This window comes from Bombus impatiens, unplaced genomic scaffold, assembly GCF_000188095.3.
Source record: "Bombus impatiens unplaced genomic scaffold, BIMP_2.2 scf_3474, whole genome shotgun sequence".
Taxonomy (NCBI): Eukaryota; Metazoa; Arthropoda; class Insecta; order Hymenoptera; family Apidae; genus Bombus; species Bombus impatiens.
Genome location: NT_179893.1, coordinates 709,527 through 727,856, shown reverse-complemented (window position 1 = coordinate 727,856; position 18,330 = coordinate 709,527). Strand labels below are relative to the sequence as shown.

The window sequence follows — 18,330 nt, the reverse complement described above, 5'->3', positions numbered from 1 at the left end:
GAACAATAGGTAGCTAATGATCAAAGTGCAAGTTGAGATGCTCCGTCGGCCGCTACACAGAAGACACAAAATCGAATGCGAGATGAACATATTGTTCGTTAGTTGCACGCCACCTCGAACAGCGAAATCAGGAGTCTGTTGTACGGCGAAGTACGGCCGAAGGAGAACATTTTTGGAGACTTGGTCGAGCAGAGTATCTGTACAGCGAAGAAATTGAAACCAGAATTTAAATTCGACAAAAATATACAGGAATATTATGAGACGAATTTTGACAAGAAATTTGGTCTGACTAACGCAGGTGTACTGCTACTGACACACACGTCGATCCATTTTACCTATTGTTGTTAGATTCTACTCGTGAGTAGCATTACTATTGCAGTTGTTGCACAAGATTTAGAAAGAGAGACAAACGAGTGAGCAACGTGTTAAAATAAACGCCAAACCGCTAAATAAAAAAATATACTACTTAAAAATTAAGATCTTTCTGACGAAGAAACTATGAAATAACGATAATACATTAAAACAAATCGATAAAGTCAGTCCAGCTTCAAATAATTGTTCTCGGAAAAATAGCAAGAAATCCATTAGAATCAACCTCGGCAATTTACCATTATCCGAAAGATGCACTTAATTTATCACGCTGGAATGTACACGCAGACAGCGCGAACGTCGTGAAAGACTATAGCGTCGAGTCACGGGAGAGATAAGACAGCGAGAAATTAATTGATTTCTCCAAGCGCAGGCAACATTGCGAGGCAAAACGCAAGTTTGCGAGAGTCGGTCCGCATCAGTGTCTCGCCATTGCGGCACCTGTCGGTTCCTCTTTTTATCGTAGTCACCGCCATTATCCAACCTAGCATTTTTCGCAAGCTTTCACTCGCTACTTGCCATCCTCGTCACATTAAAGTTAGAACGCCACGAAACGCCGCCATTTTAGGAAAGCGCCGCCTTTTAAGCCGACTGTCCATTAAAACAGCGGTAGCCGGATGAACCGCGAGTCGTTTTAAAACTGGCATTCCTTAAACCAAATGCAGCCACCGCGTTTAGCTCGTGGACTAATGGACCATGTTTCGATCGACTGGAGCGTGAGACAGCGACTCGTTTCCCTTCTCGATGTCCTTTCGTCGCAGCGAGTGAAATGATTCGCGTCGAAACGAAATCGCCGTGGAAAGAAATCTGAGAACGCTTTTTGCTCGCGACGTTCTTCGAGGAAAGCTTAATCTGTACTCCGTGTCGTGTTACCAGCCTCCTCCCTGTGACATTTAGCGTTTCCCCTTGTGTGTCTGCCAGATGGGGACGTGACTGTTTTAACTCGAAGCACAGCAGCTTGGTGCGGGGATGTTGAAGAATTGGTTCGCGTGGAAACAGCAAGTTCCTCGCGTTGGCTCGAGGAGTAGTTTTGGTTTTCGTATTATAATATGAAGAAGAAGTTGGGGAAGATTGTTTCTTCTAATAGACCCTCTCTAAACGATGGAACAATTGAAAGGAAACACTTCATCCTGTTGTATACGAAGTATCAAAGGAATTTCTTATCGCGGATTCGGAAGCCTGTGTACATTCGCAAATGCAATTAGAGCAGAACGTTGTCTCCGAACAGAGAGTTCGCTCGCTAACAATCTTGCACGAGCAAACTGGCGAAATTGGAAATTTTATCGGCGTATCCGGGGTTTCAGGTTCCTGTATCGCGATATTCGCGATCATTTATCGATATGTACCTCTGGCCATAATCGTATAATTCGATACCACGGTCACTTTGGCGAAAAGAAAGTTCGTGACCTGACAAAGTTTAATCGAGCGTCGAATTAGTTCCATGGTCGAATGGTTTTCCGGTAGTTTAGCATCTCTCCTCTCTTTTATTCGTCCGAAATTCCTGTCGACGCCGTGGTTTTTGCACGGCGAGCAACTCGATAGCCCGCTAGGAACGCGCCCTAGGTTTCTCGTCCGAAGAAAACTGGTATTTTCGAGTCTCGGCTGAAATCCAAAGAGTGACTCACACCGACGCGCATATCCAACGTGACAAAGAAGAGTCTCGCCACTAAAAAGTTTCGCCAACGTGACGCTTTATTTACGATTCGACCGACCGCTGTTGCGCAGGGATCATAAAAGCTGATGACAAATGAAATTCGTTTCGAAGCGTTGATTTTGTGATACAATACGAAAGGAGGATGTATATCGTTACATACATAGAAGATGGCGGAATAGATGTTCAGGTGACTTCTACAACTTTCCCAAGCTTACGATGCAAACAATTTGCTATTTTTGAAGGTTCGAGTACTTATCTTAGTTTGCGAGGAAATCTTCGCTTTACTTTCGAAAGCCAACAAAATAGGATCAATTTCCCTTTCTCTGCAGATATACAGAGTTAGGCGCATCTCAAGCCTTACGACGTGTTGTGACGTAGCAAACTCGATTAAATTTCGTTTGCCGTGTAACCAGTCGTTATCTCAAAAATAGTGCAATAATTTACGAAAACCAATTATAACAGTAGCAGTTTTATTAATATCGTACAAACTCTTACTGTGTACACCGGTGAGATCTTAGTACTAATTTACATGTTAAGATGTTATATGTTTCAAGCTAAAGAAACATCCTGTAAACTATCTACGAAGTAACGGTTTGCAGGTGCGAGCGACACAGCAGTAAGAGTGGCGCGCAACTTGGCCAAGAGGTGGTTATCGCGATGATAAACGCGGCCGCGTTGGAAATTGTAAATTCAGATTTATAGCGTTTATTCGCTACACCTGGGAGGGCTGGGGAAGGAAGTATAGATCTGGATCGGGGTGGCGGGAATAAAAACAAGCAGAAGGCTCGCGGGTTAGCGAACGTTGCACACGTTCACGGTATTACTTCTAAGTACTTTAAAGACTCTCCGGCTGGCAGCGTGGAAAAATGTTGAACTTTCGTAAATCCATGGAATAAGGCGAGCGGAGTTCCGTCGTGGTGTGCTATTATGAGATACCCCCGTGGCTTTTTTTGCCGGTCAATGGCGGCAGGATGCTCGAGGGATAGCAAAGAGAAAGGGGTGGGAAAGATAAAGAAGAAGGGAGGTTCGAGGGTGGAAACAGAAGAGCAGCAAGGAGGTGGAGGAAGCAGAAAGAAGAAGGAGACGCGGCAAAGAAAGAGGACGGGGCTGGATATCGCCCTATTGGAGACTCGACGAAAACGCAAAGTACAATCCACAGAGCCAGGATGCAGCCAGTCTGCGGAGCAACGTAGGCAAGAAACAATGCAGCCATCACGGCTCCAATCCCTTCGCTCGCTACCCCGCAATCTTATCGAGCCCAACCTACTTGTATCTCTCTTTTCCACTTCCTACGTAGCGGCTACGTGCGTTGTGTAGTCGCCGTCGCGTCGGTTGTGTGCATACATAATACATACGTACAACTGTACACAAGGGAACGCTGTTGTACGGGCGAATAGGAAACCACCGAATGCGATGATTTGTAAGGAACTAGACAAGTAACATCGGGCTTCTTCGCGTACTGCTGGCAGACTCGACGAGCCGAATTGCACGACTAAGATATTCCACGTTGGTGGTGATTTTCTCCTGTTCGGGGACTCCTTAAACATAACCGATTATTATGACAGTCGATTGTTAGCTAAGAATTGCGCCCCTGTCGAGCACATCTGAGGAAACGAACGTCCTTACGAGCGATCTTGAACTTTGCGAACAAATTACATACATACATACATACGTAAATGTGCGACGCAATTTTCTCCTTTAGACGTTACAAAATGTTCCGACATAATACACGTAAAACGTGAATCGATGTTTGAAACACTTAGTTTCCTTGAGTCGAAGGAGCACAGACGAGAGGGTGAGTAGTTGGAAGATATAGCCGTTGACGAAGACAAACGATGGCAAAGCATCGTTTTACTTTTTCACGTCAAAATGCATGCTGCCGCGATTCATCCAAGCTAGCAAGTTATTTGTCCCGCTGAGTTTTGAATTTTACACTAGAGGATACCAGATACGCATCAATCTTCTTGGATTTCACACCTCGGTCCTCCCGAATACGACACGTTAATCCTGAAGCTGCAGAACGTAGTCGTTAATTTAACAACAGAAGAGCACGTCGACGATCGTTCTCGAGAGGAGAACAAACCTTCCCTTCAGCCACGAATATTGCGGCGTTCTCCGCTGTCGTTTTTCACGAACCGTTTGTTTATTTATACGACGGTTCTCTACACGGCGATACTCGATGGAACTACGATAGAACAAGTACGTAAATACCTTCTGTCGCGAAGAACAAACCGTAAGCCACACGGCGAATTACTTCTGTTCACAGTCGCGTGCCGCAGAAAAAGGTCGGAATGGAAACTTGAAGAAGAAAGAAGATTTTTGCCCGCCGCCTATTCAACACTTTCAAAACACGTAAATCTTCTCTACAGTGAGCGATCGGAGTCGCGGAGGAAGAAAATTCCGCGAGCAAAAAGCTCTACACGAAGAAACGTTCTTTTACGGAAAGAAATGTGTGTCGAAAAGTATTCCGTCGGTGGTTGAAAATCACGTTAAGCCTCTAAACCGAAGTACCTTAATCTGTGATTCTTTCGCCAAGGACGGTTCACGCGTAGCAATGCTGTCGTCGCGTGATCGGGATTAAGCGTTAAGCAGCTTTTACAATAAGCAGACACGTGTTCGACGAGTGCAACGGATTCTCCTTTTCGCTGGCATTATACTCGAAAAACGACCTTTCGTTGAAGATGAAGTGTATCTGTTTATAGTACAGACAAACATGACGTAGATCGATGAAAAACTTATTACCTTCTCAGAAAAAGATGACTTTATACAAGCAGGATAAGGTAGAGCTATTTGGATTAGGAGGATATTTGCGTCCACATAATTAATTTATCCAATAATCGACCCATTTGGATTATGAACAATTTTTAAATCACCTACATTCGAAAACAGTGAGATATATCGTATACCTACATTGGCAGCTCAGTGGCCATAGTTTTCTCAGAACATATGTAACTTCTCGTCTAACAATCTCGTCAAAAAAAAAAGTTCGTTCGACTAATATTAATATTGTCAATTGTATTCATCTTAATTTAGCGACCTGTGTATATCGTTTTATTTCTGCGTGTCATTTTGTTATTCATTTTGTTAGTTTATTATAATATCACATCGTCGACTCAAATAATTCAAATCAACTATCCGTTCTCTGATATTTTTTGTCGTTAGACTCGAGGTACACGATATTTTCTCATTCTTTCGTTACGATGCTAAGGACTAATGGTGTCTCATAATATACAAAAAGTTTGATTATTCTGTGCGAAGTAGCAGATTGAATTCCAAGATGTTGAAGCTTGGATGACCCAAATAACCCCAGCTTCTACATCAAAAATATATATATATATATATATATATCACTTTTACTGTCTAAAATCTAAAGCGCGTATTTCGATAATCTACTGCAAATTGTTAGGGATTTGATGCTATATCTCTGTGGCGTAAGACAGCCAAACATTGACTGTAACGCAGCCAAGAAAAATTACTGTCTGTCCTGAACAGGCAAGTACTTTCGAAAGTGTGTGCCACTCGGAAGATTCCCAAAGGCATGGTACGGTTGGCAACTTCCTCGTGGCATTCGCACCGCGATAAATCTTCATTTCCGCCGTTATCCTTCTAATCTAATATTCTCGTTGAGTTACAGCTTTGTTCGAGTGCGCACCCCCGTAGCCGCCAGCTCCGATATCTGGTAATTTTGACGGGGAATAGTCAGAGAGTAAAACGAGCTAGATGGTAGACGCGTTTCTACCACTCTGTCAGCCCGTATAAATCAGATATAATTATTCGGAATTGTGGCCCGGCAGTACGCACGGAAACACGTGTACGTCTTCCGCGCAAATTGCGCTTCGGGTATCGCACGTTGTGACCTGAATTCTGAAGCAATCAGCGACTGGCATTAAATTACATATGCGCTCTATCGGTTCGAGAAGCCGCCACTTCGATGACGTAATTAGTCAACGGCGTAATACGGTTTGCTGGTAACATAGCTACCAATTAATGTAGAAACCGGAGTTGTCGAGTAATTAATGAAGCCTGAACGATCTACTAATTCCCCTTGCCTACCAGCAGAACAACTCGATGCCCTTTCGACTTGAATCTTCTTGGCAGGAGGAAGTTTCGTGACGACAACGTTATATACATGTACTTGGGTTACTCGCGAGTAGGTACCTGCACTGTACATAGTTGGTTGGTGTAGTTACGCTAAAGTACTTGTCATTTCCGTTCTTTTATTTCACCACTAATTTCGAAGGTTACGTTCAAGCGCAGAAAACTTTGTCCCTATTCTCTCTTTTTCCTTTTCTTCTTTTTATTTTTTGTTTTTTAATTCTCTTGCTCATCTCGGTTTTCTTCCGCGTGGTATAAGATATAAACACATCGGTTGCGTTTAAGGAATTATTTAGGGCCGAGGTGATTCATAAGGTTGGTACGTTGTCGCGTGGTCGCGAGGAATGACGTAGGAGGAACTTTATCGGCGGAAAAAGGCGAACGCGAAAAGCACGAGTCTCGCAATGGTCGGCAACAGACACATTGTGCGGCTAATTAGTGGCAACTTTATCACGGTGAAGTTGCTTGTTCCAGGTAAATACATGAGAAAGACCGGGCGCCATTTGAAATTCGCTTTGCCAACGATACACACGGCCGGTGTATATTTAATAGAGTCTTAATTGGAGTCGACGGCTCGAAAGGTTTAATTGGACATCGTTCCGCCGCGGTTTCTGCTCCCTTCAACCCTGCTTTTTTCTCCCCGCCGCGCACCTCTCCCGTTCGCTCTGTCTCTTCTTCCCTGTCCCTTTTTCTCTAACGCTCTTTCACGTGACCTCGCTCGAGGACCGAGCCTCCGGATTACATAGTCAATGAGCGATGGTTCAAAGGATATCAAGATGTTCGTTTGAGCACACTGTCTGTCCGTTTAAACATCGCGCGTAGCAGCGCCGCACCATTCCGCCACTCGCTCTCTCTCTCTCTCTCTCTCTCTACCTCTCTCTCTCTCTCTCTTTCTCTGCCTCTCTCTCTTTCTCTGCCTCTCTCTCTACTCGATACCGATCGTCGAGTTTCTGTACTTCGAAATCACTTGCCATTGCGGCTATTAATTAAATTTTTCTTCCATGTTCGACTTTTTTGGTTACCGCGAAGCTCTGCTCCCGTGGTAAAAGCATTTCGACGAAGGATACTTTTTGAAATTGTGCACGAGACTATCCGCGTTCTTCTTCCCAAATTAATTCTCCGTTTATGTCTGCGAAGATTTCCTGAGAAACTTGTGTGTGGGATAGAGAAGGGGATAGAGATGCTATATCTTGTTTTTCAAAAAGTCATAACTCCGGTAGCAACGTAAATTCTCTTAGCAGATTTTTGTACGAAATTTCTACAGAAGCGACAACTTTGATTCGTTTCCAATTTAAGATTAATCGGCAGATCGTTTAAGAACATTTACAAGCCGTACATTCGAGATTCTTTAAAAGTTATGTTTCGGTTCGTTTAAGATCTTAGGGTTATCGTATCAAGGCTACTTTAGAGGCCATTTAAACTGAGCCAGAAATCATACAAAAGTACTTCGATGTCGTTTAAAGATCTTTTAAAGAATGACCGGTAGATAAATCACAAGTCGATTCCATTTATAAGCCATTCGGTCGTCCGAAGAATTATTCGCTCAAAAAGAACTGAAAAACTTTCGTGTATGGAAAACTTACATTACCCTCCGTAATATCTTAAATAGAAATTCATTCATTCCACGTTTAACACTGACAAGTTTATTCACTTACGCGTATATATCAAGACCGATAAATATTATACGCTGAGGGTAACAAGTTGATTGACAATCCAACCGATTATCTATTTAAACGGTAAAGATCCAACGAACCGGAAGTAAGAACGAGACACGCGGAGCTGTCACAGCCGAGGGGGCAGAATTATTAACGCGTGATCAAGCCTCTCGTCGCTAGGAGCAATCGGTGGCAAGCGAATTGCTTTCTTTTTTCTTTTTCTCTCTCACTCTCTTTCAATTCGAGTATCGATCGATCATCGAAGTTGCACTTTCTCTCTCTCTCTCTCTTTCTCTCTCTCCTTCCTGTTTCTTTTTTCTCCTTTTTTCACCGTTTTCTACCCCACGCCGACGCGCCGGTCACCGTCAACGCGAACGACGCTGACGTTGAGGCGTAAGTCGGATGTAAATGGCATAAAAAGTTTTGAGCGTGCATATGCACGAGCCGGTGCAACCGGGAGCGGGAGTATGAACAAGGGTGTGGTGGCGGGGCGTTGCTGGAATATGGCAACTGGAATTGCACATTGGTAGGAGCGAGAGAAAGAGGGACCGTGCTCCCTGGAGAAAGAGGGACGGTTTGAGAGGCAACGACAGAGAGGGAGTGAGAGTGAATATAGGCAGAACGAGACGGATAGAGTGCCTGAGCGACAAAGAGAGAGGTAGAGGCGAGCGACGATCAATACGCCATCAGCTTAAATTACAATAATAACGGCGACCAGACAAAGCGAGCGGACCATTATAAAATAGTGCAGTCGTAAAAAGCTGCCGTGTCGCGGAGTTCAACCGTACGACAAACACCATCCACCGTTTAGTCGATGCCGAAACTGAAATAAAATGTTCATCCATTCGGATATATATCATCGTATATATATTACGGTCGAAGATGTGGATAAATCGACAGTATCGTGTTGATTGTTACTTGTATTAATGGAAGATCGATGTATATACGGAATTAGTAGGTTTCCCTGTCCACGGACACTATGAATTTCCAAGTCATTAAGCGCACCTATGCTTTTTTGATCGACCATAGATAATCAATTTTAATAGCGATACGTCACTGTGAACGATCTCTATTCGCGTGTTCCTACGTTCATCGTCTTCGGGAAAAAAAACAGAGCGCCTCAATTTCGTGACGCGCAATTATTCGTTAATATTTAAATGTCGTCGTTTCATTAACATTGAAATTATAACGATGTTCGAACAACACTTTGCGTCGATGAGCTTACATTTTGCAGGATAAATGCGCTGCATGCGCCAGATTTTTCGAATTAATAATAAAGATCCTTAACCGCGCTTGTTCGCGGTGTGTAATTAACACGATAAAATAATGTGAAAATGTAGAATTAAACGAGAGAGGAAGGAAATAAATGTAAATTTGCCGAGCATACTAACTCGGATAATACGTAACAGGGACAAAAGGAGCTCTTTCGCAGCTGTGAAAAATTGATACCGGGATCTTTGTCTCTTTCAACAAGTCCACGGAGATTTCTTTTCCCGCGAACGTCCGAAAGATTCAAAATGCGTTTCGAGGTATCAAGTGAGAGACAGTCGAAGAAAAATTGATGAAAGGAGATAAATCCATTCTTGTGGCCTGCACTGTCTTTCTTTCCTCCGCCTCCTCTCTGTTTCTTTCTTTTGCTTTCATCGTTTAATACTTTTTAATCGTTACGTTTCACCGAACACTCTCGAACTCTTTAAATCGCCTTGAGAATATTTTCTTCGACGCTGCAAACGAACCAGGATCGTGAAAGTTGATCGCGAGAACCTTGAAATAACACATCAGTTCCAAACTTTTGCCATTTTACCCGTTCCACGATGAGAATTCACCATTCAGCAGGCCAACTGTGCTAGAACAGCCAGCGCGCCGGTTCGTATTTTCGATCGGAGACTTAAAGCGAAACGTTTTGTTCGTCGGATGTGTCCAAATTTTTGCCGCTCCCGCATACACAGTTAAAATTGAACGCAACAAATCGACCGCCACGCTTTGTTTCGCTCTCCCTGTTTCAAAATATTCGTTCCACTGACTCTCTTATAGAGACAACCGTTCGATAAACTCCCTTACTTGCTTATAAAACATACACTTCAAATTTAACAACAGTACAGTTCTACAATTGTATCATTTCGCGTTATTACAGAATTTGAAACTATACCGCAAGTACTTACATCAAGTTTAATATTCTATGGATTTCTAGCAACTGCGGCAACAGTTCTCCTGAATTACAGACATTCGGTAACTTTGCTCGGAATCTCAGTTGAAAATGCTAAATACCTTTGCATTATAGAAAAATATATAAATTTATAAATTTAAATATATAAATGTAACCTACAGCTCGGATAATCAAATAATCTTTTTCCATTTTCAGACCCTCATACCCCAGTTCCGCCAAGGTTCAATGAAAGAATGAGCCCAGCGCCTATACGCACGGGAGAGACGATCGTCCTTTCCTGCGTTTCACAAGGAATCCCGCCGCCCATGTACCTATGGTTTCGTGAGTCCGTGACGGGCACGGCGATGATCTTCAATTCAGAAAGGATCTATGCGAGAGCGGGCGCGCTGGTGCTACAATCGGCAAGGGCGGAGGATGCAGGACGATACGTCTGTCACGCCAACAATACGGCCGGTTCCGAGATGGTCGAATTGGAGGTTTCCATTATAAGCAGCCTCTCCATTCACCTGGTACCTCAACAGGTTAGTTTTCCGTACTCTCGTTTAATCTTCGTACCAGTATCGAGCGCCATTTCTATCAGTAGCCTTTAAAATGATCCTTCGATCGTCTGTTTTATTCGATTGGTGATTCAATTAATGTACACGATGATGCGTGACTTATTGACTCATGCAGAATGTATGTTGATTATCGTTGCTTGAAAAAGAGACGAATTGATAGCAAAAATTGGATCATGAAACATTCGACGTCAAAATGAAACGTTAATTAGATATATTAAAATAATGTTAAAATATGTTAATATAGTGGATAGGCGTCCTTCTATCCGGTCGCGCTTTACTCGCTCATATTTTTATTTATTATAAAAGAAATTTCGATATTTAAAGAAAGAATACACTATCTGTTTTCATTTTAAGTAGTAAATAAATTTTTCTGCAACTAAATATACCTTTCGTGTCATATACTGATCGTTGTTTTTGGATTAACCGACCGTTTATTATTTATACGTTTACTCGATTAGAAATTCCATAAAGAATGGTTACGAGGGAGTCTAGAGTCTACCATCCAATGCATATCATTTAGCAGACTTCGCAGAAATTCTCAGGACAAATTCAGTCACGGTCTGTCCAATCTCAAGCACTCATCTTTCCATGCATTTCGAACGTTCGCAAGCACTCGCGATAAATCACGCAAAATTCTCTTCCCTATTTTTATTCGTCAAAGTAGCTTGCAAATAACTTGGTACTCGTCCGGAAAATTGAAAGTAGCCTGGAATTCATTCGGAATAAACATCACGTAAAATCGATTTGGCCTGCCTATAGTTTCAACAGGTTAGCATTCGTTTCACCCCGGTTAAGTATCGCCAGCCAATCGATTCCGTTTTATCCGCTCGAAGGAAGACTTTGATTCGCCTTCGATATTGGTTCAACGATAGACGATACGGACGGACGATTATTTAAACGAAAAAGTTTCGTAAGTTGTTGAAAAAATTGCACGTTCTCTCTCGTCCACGTGGTGTCTCAACAGGTTAAAGGCATTCTATCCGGCGTCGATTGGATTTCTGAAACGACCCGAACGATCCGGTCGTCGCCTTCCTGTTTCATCCCTCGTCGGATTATCCCAATACTTCGAGAAATCTTGAAACGCGCATCGCGTGACGATGTTGTCGATCGCTTCGACTCGCGCGTCACAAGTTTCCGATTCTCGAGGAAGGAGGGTGATGGTGCCGTCCGGAAATAAATTCTATAACGTTACGGTCGCTCCGTAAGAAGCAGCAAAAGGACCGCGCGGTTCTCGATGATAAGTAGCTTCTCTTCATCCGACTGATACCTCAACAGGTTAGCTCTCTTTTATTCTATTTCGTAAACAACTCGAGAGCTACCGTGGTTACTTTTTCCTCTTTCCGCTTTCTGTTTTTTCTACCCTTTGCTTTCCTCCCTTTCTCGTTTCCTTCTCTGTCGGAGGAAGTTAAGGCTTCTCGACGAGCGCCGATTCTATTTTCAACAGATCTGTAAACTACCCCCAGCGTGCCTCCCTCGCAACGTAACGGTTCGTTGCGCCGCGACTTTGTTAAATCGATGATCCTCGTTCCTCCTGCCATGGACGACTACCTACGGTATCTCGAGGTCGCGAGCGCTTCACGAATAAATTCGCATCGACTACGGGGAAAGGGGAATAAGAGGGAAGTCTGGTCTTCGTTGTCATCGTTCCCGTCGCGTCGTCGTTGTCGACGTCGTCGTCGTCGACTAATTCTCATCGATGTGGATAATTGAACATCACGTCGCAGTAAACACGGTAGCGCGGATAACGACAGACCGAGTTACCATCCCTGCCAAGACGACGGATAGATCTTGAAAACATCGCACACAGTTGAAACGCTTGGTGTACCTATCTGTGAATATCGGCCGAAGAGAAATAACGAGCAACTCGTTCTGTTCACCGTGAACGAGACGTTGCTATTAATTAGTATTAACTTCCGTTAATTAGTAAGCCGGTTCGTGGAGCCGCTTCGAACCCGGTGCGATGCAGTTCTTCGTAGTTTCTTTGATCTTTTAACAAGCCTCGGTAATTGTGTTGGCAATGTCTGTCGGGACGATGAACGCGTATTGTGACGACGATAAAAGAGAAACCGGTCGAAGCTGGCAGCCTGAGTCGATCGACGTGCCTATGATTCACAACGATCGTGATTCGCGCACCATGGTTTCGTCGTTGCTGAGCTGCCAAAGTTATTGGATCGTGTCGAACCCCCGGGTGAATCGTGAAAATACGCGCCACGTATCGTGTTAAGCGTAACGCGTAACGGTGGCAGGTCAACCTCGCAAATCGTATATCCCGTCAAAACAACGAATCGCTGGCCGCACTGTACCGGGGCTGGTGCCGGAGCTGCTGCCGGGGTTGACCTCCGACGTCGCTGTAAGCGTATTAACCGGGGCGTCGATTGGCCGTGCAAAGCGGAATAATTAATAGCGTTTAAAACGAAATGTCAAAGGGGATGGATGCAGGTTGGTCCATTCAACCAATCGCCCTCCCCCTTCTATCCCACGCGAACGTTGATCCGATTTTCGACTAAAATTTTCAAACTTGTCTGAACGATTCGACGCTCGATTACGGTGATCCGATGCCGATCTCCAACCATTCGACACAAAATATACCCTCTCTCCCCTGTGAATTTGAGAAACGCGCACGGGATTTGAGAATCCCCTGCATCGGGACTCGTAGTTCGTTCGTTCGTTGGGAAAGCTGGAAGGTTTAACCATCGTTGGAGCGGAAAATAGGCGATGGTTTTAATGTGTGCCGAAATTCGGTAACGGAAAAACGCATCGGATCGGTCGGTCGGTATGTGGTCGTTAGAACGACAGTCGATGGATCCTATAAAAAAAAAGAAAATAGGGATCGGCAATTGGTCCATATCATGCCTTGATGGAGAGAGAGAGAGAGAGAGAGAGAGAGAGAGAGAGAGAGACCAGGGAACAGAATCGATGAAATATCATTCATTCGCTGGAAGCTTCTCCATAACTTTCGCAGTCACCGGCAAAGAAACGCTCATTGCGGACGAATTCTCTCGTGTATTAGTCGGCATTTGCTTCGATGGCGCTTCCTTCCATTAACGTGGCCTATTTTGTCCTCGCTTTATTAAAAGCATCGTCGCGTCTTCTCATTGCACGCAACGCTTCTTAACGCGAACTTCCACTTGATAAACTTTTTGATCGACTATTTAAACAGATAACCACGACAGGGGCTACCTCTGTCTGCCTCACAAATCGCAGTTTAACAACTTAGCTACGCGGACCGGTCTCCAAATTTTTCGTCCCACCAAAAATCTTTCGCGATACTTGATACAAGGCAGGTGGAATATACAGAAAAGGAAATAAGTCGGTGCAATCCGATTTATTCCGTTTTCACATAACAAAGATCGTTCCATTCTTCTAATCCTATGGAACGTTTACTCGACGACGCTCTCGCGAACGTAGCGAATCGAGAAAATTCCATTGCATTCCTCCACTCCAACTTGAGCACACAGTCTTGTACACGTTCCACAAAATTTATGATTATTTGCTCCTATTTTTCTAGACATTCTCGCAATAATTCTCCCCGCCTCTCTCTCTCTCTCTCTCTCTCTCTCTCTCTCTCTCTCTCTCTCTCTCTCTCTCTCTCTCTCTCTCTCTCTCTCTCTCTCTCTCTCTCTCTCTCTCTCTCTCTCTCTCTCTCTCTCTCTCTCTCTCTCTCTCTCTCTCTCTCTCTCTCTCTCTCTCTCTCTCTCTCTCTCTCTCTCTCTCTCTCTCTCTCTCTCTCTCTCTCTCTCTCTCTCTCTCTCTCTCTCTCTCTCTCTCTCTCTCTCTCTCTCTCTCTCTCTCTCTCTCTCTCTCTCTCTCTCTCTCTCTCTCTCTCTCTCTCTCTCTCTCTCTCTCTCTCTCTCTCTCTCTCTCTCTCTCTCTCTCTCTCTCTCTCTCTCTCTCTCTCTCTCTCTCTCTCTCTCTCTCTCTCTCTCTCTCTCTCTCTCTCTCTCTCTCTCTCTCTCTCTCTCTCTCTCTCTCTCTCTCTCTCTCTCTCTCTCTCTCTCTCTCTCTCTCTCTCTCTCTCTCTCTCTCTCTCTCTCTCTCTCTCTCTCTCTCTCTCTCTCTCTCTCTCTCTCTCTCTCTCTCTCTCTCTCTCTCTCTCTCTCTCTCTCTCTCTCTCTCTCTCTCTCTCTCTCTCTCTCTCTCTCTCTCTCTCTCTCTCTCTCTCTCTCTCTCTCTCTCTCTCTCCCTCCTTCTCTCTATTTTCTGTTACTCCATTTACCCGGTATAGGAGACGCCTCGAAGGAAGACATCGAGTCAGTCTATATTGCGGTTATATCGACAATGTAAACGCATCGTTGGTCGTCGTAATAACGCCACGATACCGCGAGGAGGAGACAAGAACAACGAGGACAAAGCGTGGATCGAGGTGCAACTCGACGCCCTCGCAGATTCGTCTTTTTTTTTCTTGTTCCTTCACCCCTTGCAGCCAGCCCGTTCGGTCGCCTTTAAAGGTGGCATCCTTGCGCATCTTATTTCCCATTCCTTCCTCCGGCTGCTTGAATACCGTATCAAAGGATATTTAAAGCGGTCTTCGGTTTGAAAGAAAGTTTCCTTCGGGGTCGTGGAACAAAAGAAGCCAGGCGAGAGCAACGCGCGCGATCCTCTTGACAATATTTAATGGCCGTCGTCGTGGTTCGATTCAGCACGCGACGCCTCTCGTCGAATTTCTCTGCCCTTGAACCGACCGTTCGCGCCCTGTAACCCGAGGAAATCGGCCTCGCGATCCTACAATTTGAATATAGATCCCGCGGCAAGTTTATTGCAATCCATCGAACCGTAAAGGAGAAAATCGGTCCTTTTTCATCGATCGGTGCACGCTTGATATATTATATGCCCGAGGAATCTCTTCCACAAGCCTTTGACGCATGGAACGCCTTCGAAATTCATGACCCGAGGGTGGTCGACGTAACGCGAACTCGGCCCAAAGTGTACACTATACAATGTACATTGCACACCCATATAGGCGTATATGTATTGATATATCGGTGGTAATCAGGGCGCAGAATCGTCGTTGCCGTATATCGCCAATGACCGAATAAACGGGCCTCTTCAATAATACATAAGACGAGATTCCTAGCTAGATCAAAGGCTCGTTTCCTCGATCGGTGATCAATTAAGCGACTGAAAATGCATATGGAAATGCCAGTAAGCCACTCCATTCAACCGCGTTCCGGTACATCGGATTCGATGCCTCGCGGTAGGCATGCGGTCTATCTTGCCTGGCTCTGTCTTTTCTACTTAGCACCGGTTAATCCTACCATTAGCAGCGTTCCGATGCTTGTAATATAATAATAGCGGTGTACTAAACATTGTTGCATATTGTAGTACCAGTTTCTCAAGTAATTAGAATGGTAAATAATTTACATCAGGAGGCACCTGAAATGTAATGGAAAATAATACATCGATATTCTCTGGATATTACGTAAATTGTTGCAACGAGATCCGTTGTTTTGTCCATTCCATATCCGGTAATTTGATCGGGTCTCTTTCGATATGTAGTTGCAGTTAAATGCGAAACATCGTATCAGGAATTCGATCGTCTAGCGACGTGAAACATCGTATCAAGAATTCAATCGCCTCGCGACTTATTATTGTTTCGTATATAAAAGCTTCGTCGTTGAAGCGCTCGCTACAACTCGTTTACAGAGAACGATTCTCGTTAATAGATAAATCAGATGCGAGGGCAAACTGATCAAAGGAAAATGACCGCGCGACCCGGAAGCAATTAAGCTCTCGAAGGTAGACGATGAAATACCAAACAGGACATTCGATTTGCCGGTATGCTCGCGCACGGTGTACTGGAATTCGCCTCGTTGTGCCTAAGCACGTTAGGCGTTTTCTCGCAGCGCGGTGCAACGTTCCAGAACGATCGCGTGCCACTTAGCCCTCGTACCTTTTTCACGATCACGTTTGTATCGACCTCTACAAAGCTGTCTAGCGCGCATTAAACAGCTCCGATCTCTGATAATTTCGACGAAACGTTTGACAGAGATCAAAGGATGCCTTCCCGGGATCGATACTTCGTCGAAGTTTCCAAAATGGGGAAGGAAATTGGAGGCAGGTATTAATATAGCGATTCTTCTTGGCAAACGCCGCGAGCAAAGCTCAACCATGATATTATCTATCGTCTTTTGTGTACACGTCAGATTCCAAAGAACCCTGTAATCGGATCTTTACCTTCCGTCGTTACAATTACAAAATGCGTGCTGTTTTTGCCCATTAATATACATACGTATATATTATACATAATGTATAACGAGCCATCCTTCGAATAGAATCACGCAAGTGCTATCAGATATCGTTAGTCGTAAAATCTGCAGCCGTTAGTTTGTCAACGCGTTGAAAAATTATCGTACAAGATATAGGGTATAGCGAGCTGGTATCGGGTTGTTAGCTTCTCGAAATCCTTTCTCGGTTATACACGCTCGTGCCGGAATCGATGTTCACGTCGAGAGGAACATCGCACAGCTGCTATAGCTTGAAAGCAGAATCCACTCGAAATCGGCCAACTTTTCCTTTGGAACGATATTAAGTTCCGAGGACAGCCGAGGATATTAAATATGACATTTATTGTCGAACGTGCGCTCGGAATCGATAACTGTTGCAGGTCACCGTCGACCTCGGCAAGGACGCGGAATTTCAGTGTTCCGTCACTGGCCAACCAATCCCGGTGATCTTCTGGACCAAGGACGGACTTCCCGTGGGAGAAAGCGCCTCTGGTAGAAGCAAGATCACGGGGAAAGATGGCTCGACGTTGCGCGTCTCTTCTGTGGTGAGGGACGACAAAGGAATGTATCAATGCTTCGCGAAGAACGACTACGAGATGGTACAGGCGACCGCGGAGCTTCGACTAGGGGGTGAGTGGCTTTAATCTTTAAACTCTCATTCGCCCCCGTTTTATGAACAGTGCGTGGATAAGACGGAGGAAATGGACGAGACCGGAGGCCGTTAACGCCGTGGCCCTGGCACGCGAAATTACCTTTTCGAAAGTTAAAAATTTAAGGCCAATGAAAATATATCTGGCGTTAGACCCCATAGCTGGCGTTACCAAAGTAACCCCTCACTGCCCTCCCCGCCGCGAGTAATTCGTACAACACGAAGACGTACTTAAAGGCGCTGCGCAAAGAGTCAAGACGGATTAGTATACCTAAGCGCTCGTAACCTGCCTCCCTGGCGAGTTCCACGAGCTCCGTGGAAGTTTTATAAAAGTCTCGTTTGAAAATAATAAGGCTAAATTAAAGCTATTACCCGTTAACCAAGCACCGGCTTGGTCTCCATTGCAAAACTTTCGCACGACTACTTCGTCGACCTTTTTTTTGATAGCTTTTCATCGACCATTCGCGAAATTAAGTCCGTTAAACGAGGTACAAAAAAAAAAGGAAGGAGGGGTACGTATTACGATGACGCTTTGTCCGGTCGGATGGGTTGAATATTTTTAATTAACGGGCACGTTCGCCTTCTGATACGCATCCGTGCCTCTCGGTCGACCCTTAGAGCGAGAGACGACGAGGAAGGAGGCCCTTCATTCGACTTAGATCCATCGACCAATCGATATCGAACCAAGTATAAAATTCTGCGAACCTTTAGTTTGGAATTTCATCTGGAATTTATATCCAGTCTGGCAACACGATTCCACGCTTCGTCGCATCCGGCTGCTCACCCCTTCCAACTTATTTGCTGCGAACGGTACTCTGTCTTTCTCTTACCTTCACTCTTATCTGTGTCCCCAGGAAATCCCTCGTTCAACCGAATTCTTTCATTATTCCGTCGGTTTCTATCCCGATTTCGTCGCGTCTCCGCGGTCTAAACCCATTCTCGCGAACTGAACGAGCCAAG

The 18,330-nt window shown here is 44.6% G+C and overlaps 1 protein-coding gene across 5 annotated transcripts in view; it reads left to right on the top strand.

The window, feature by feature from the left end:
- The window catches only part of LOC100745559 (Down syndrome cell adhesion molecule-like protein Dscam2), a 126,941-nt gene that overhangs the window by 75,875 nt on the left and 32,736 nt on the right, over window positions 1-18,330 (top strand). For all 5 annotated transcript variants that reach the window (XM_033324514.1, XM_033324513.1, XM_033324516.1 and 2 more), the window contains exons 7-8: window positions 10,136-10,461; window positions 17,102-17,351. In XM_033324514.1, coding sequence (XP_033180405.1) covers window positions 10,136-10,461; window positions 17,102-17,351 — 576 coding nt within the window. The remainder of the gene's footprint in view (window positions 1-10,135; window positions 10,462-17,101; window positions 17,352-18,330) is intronic.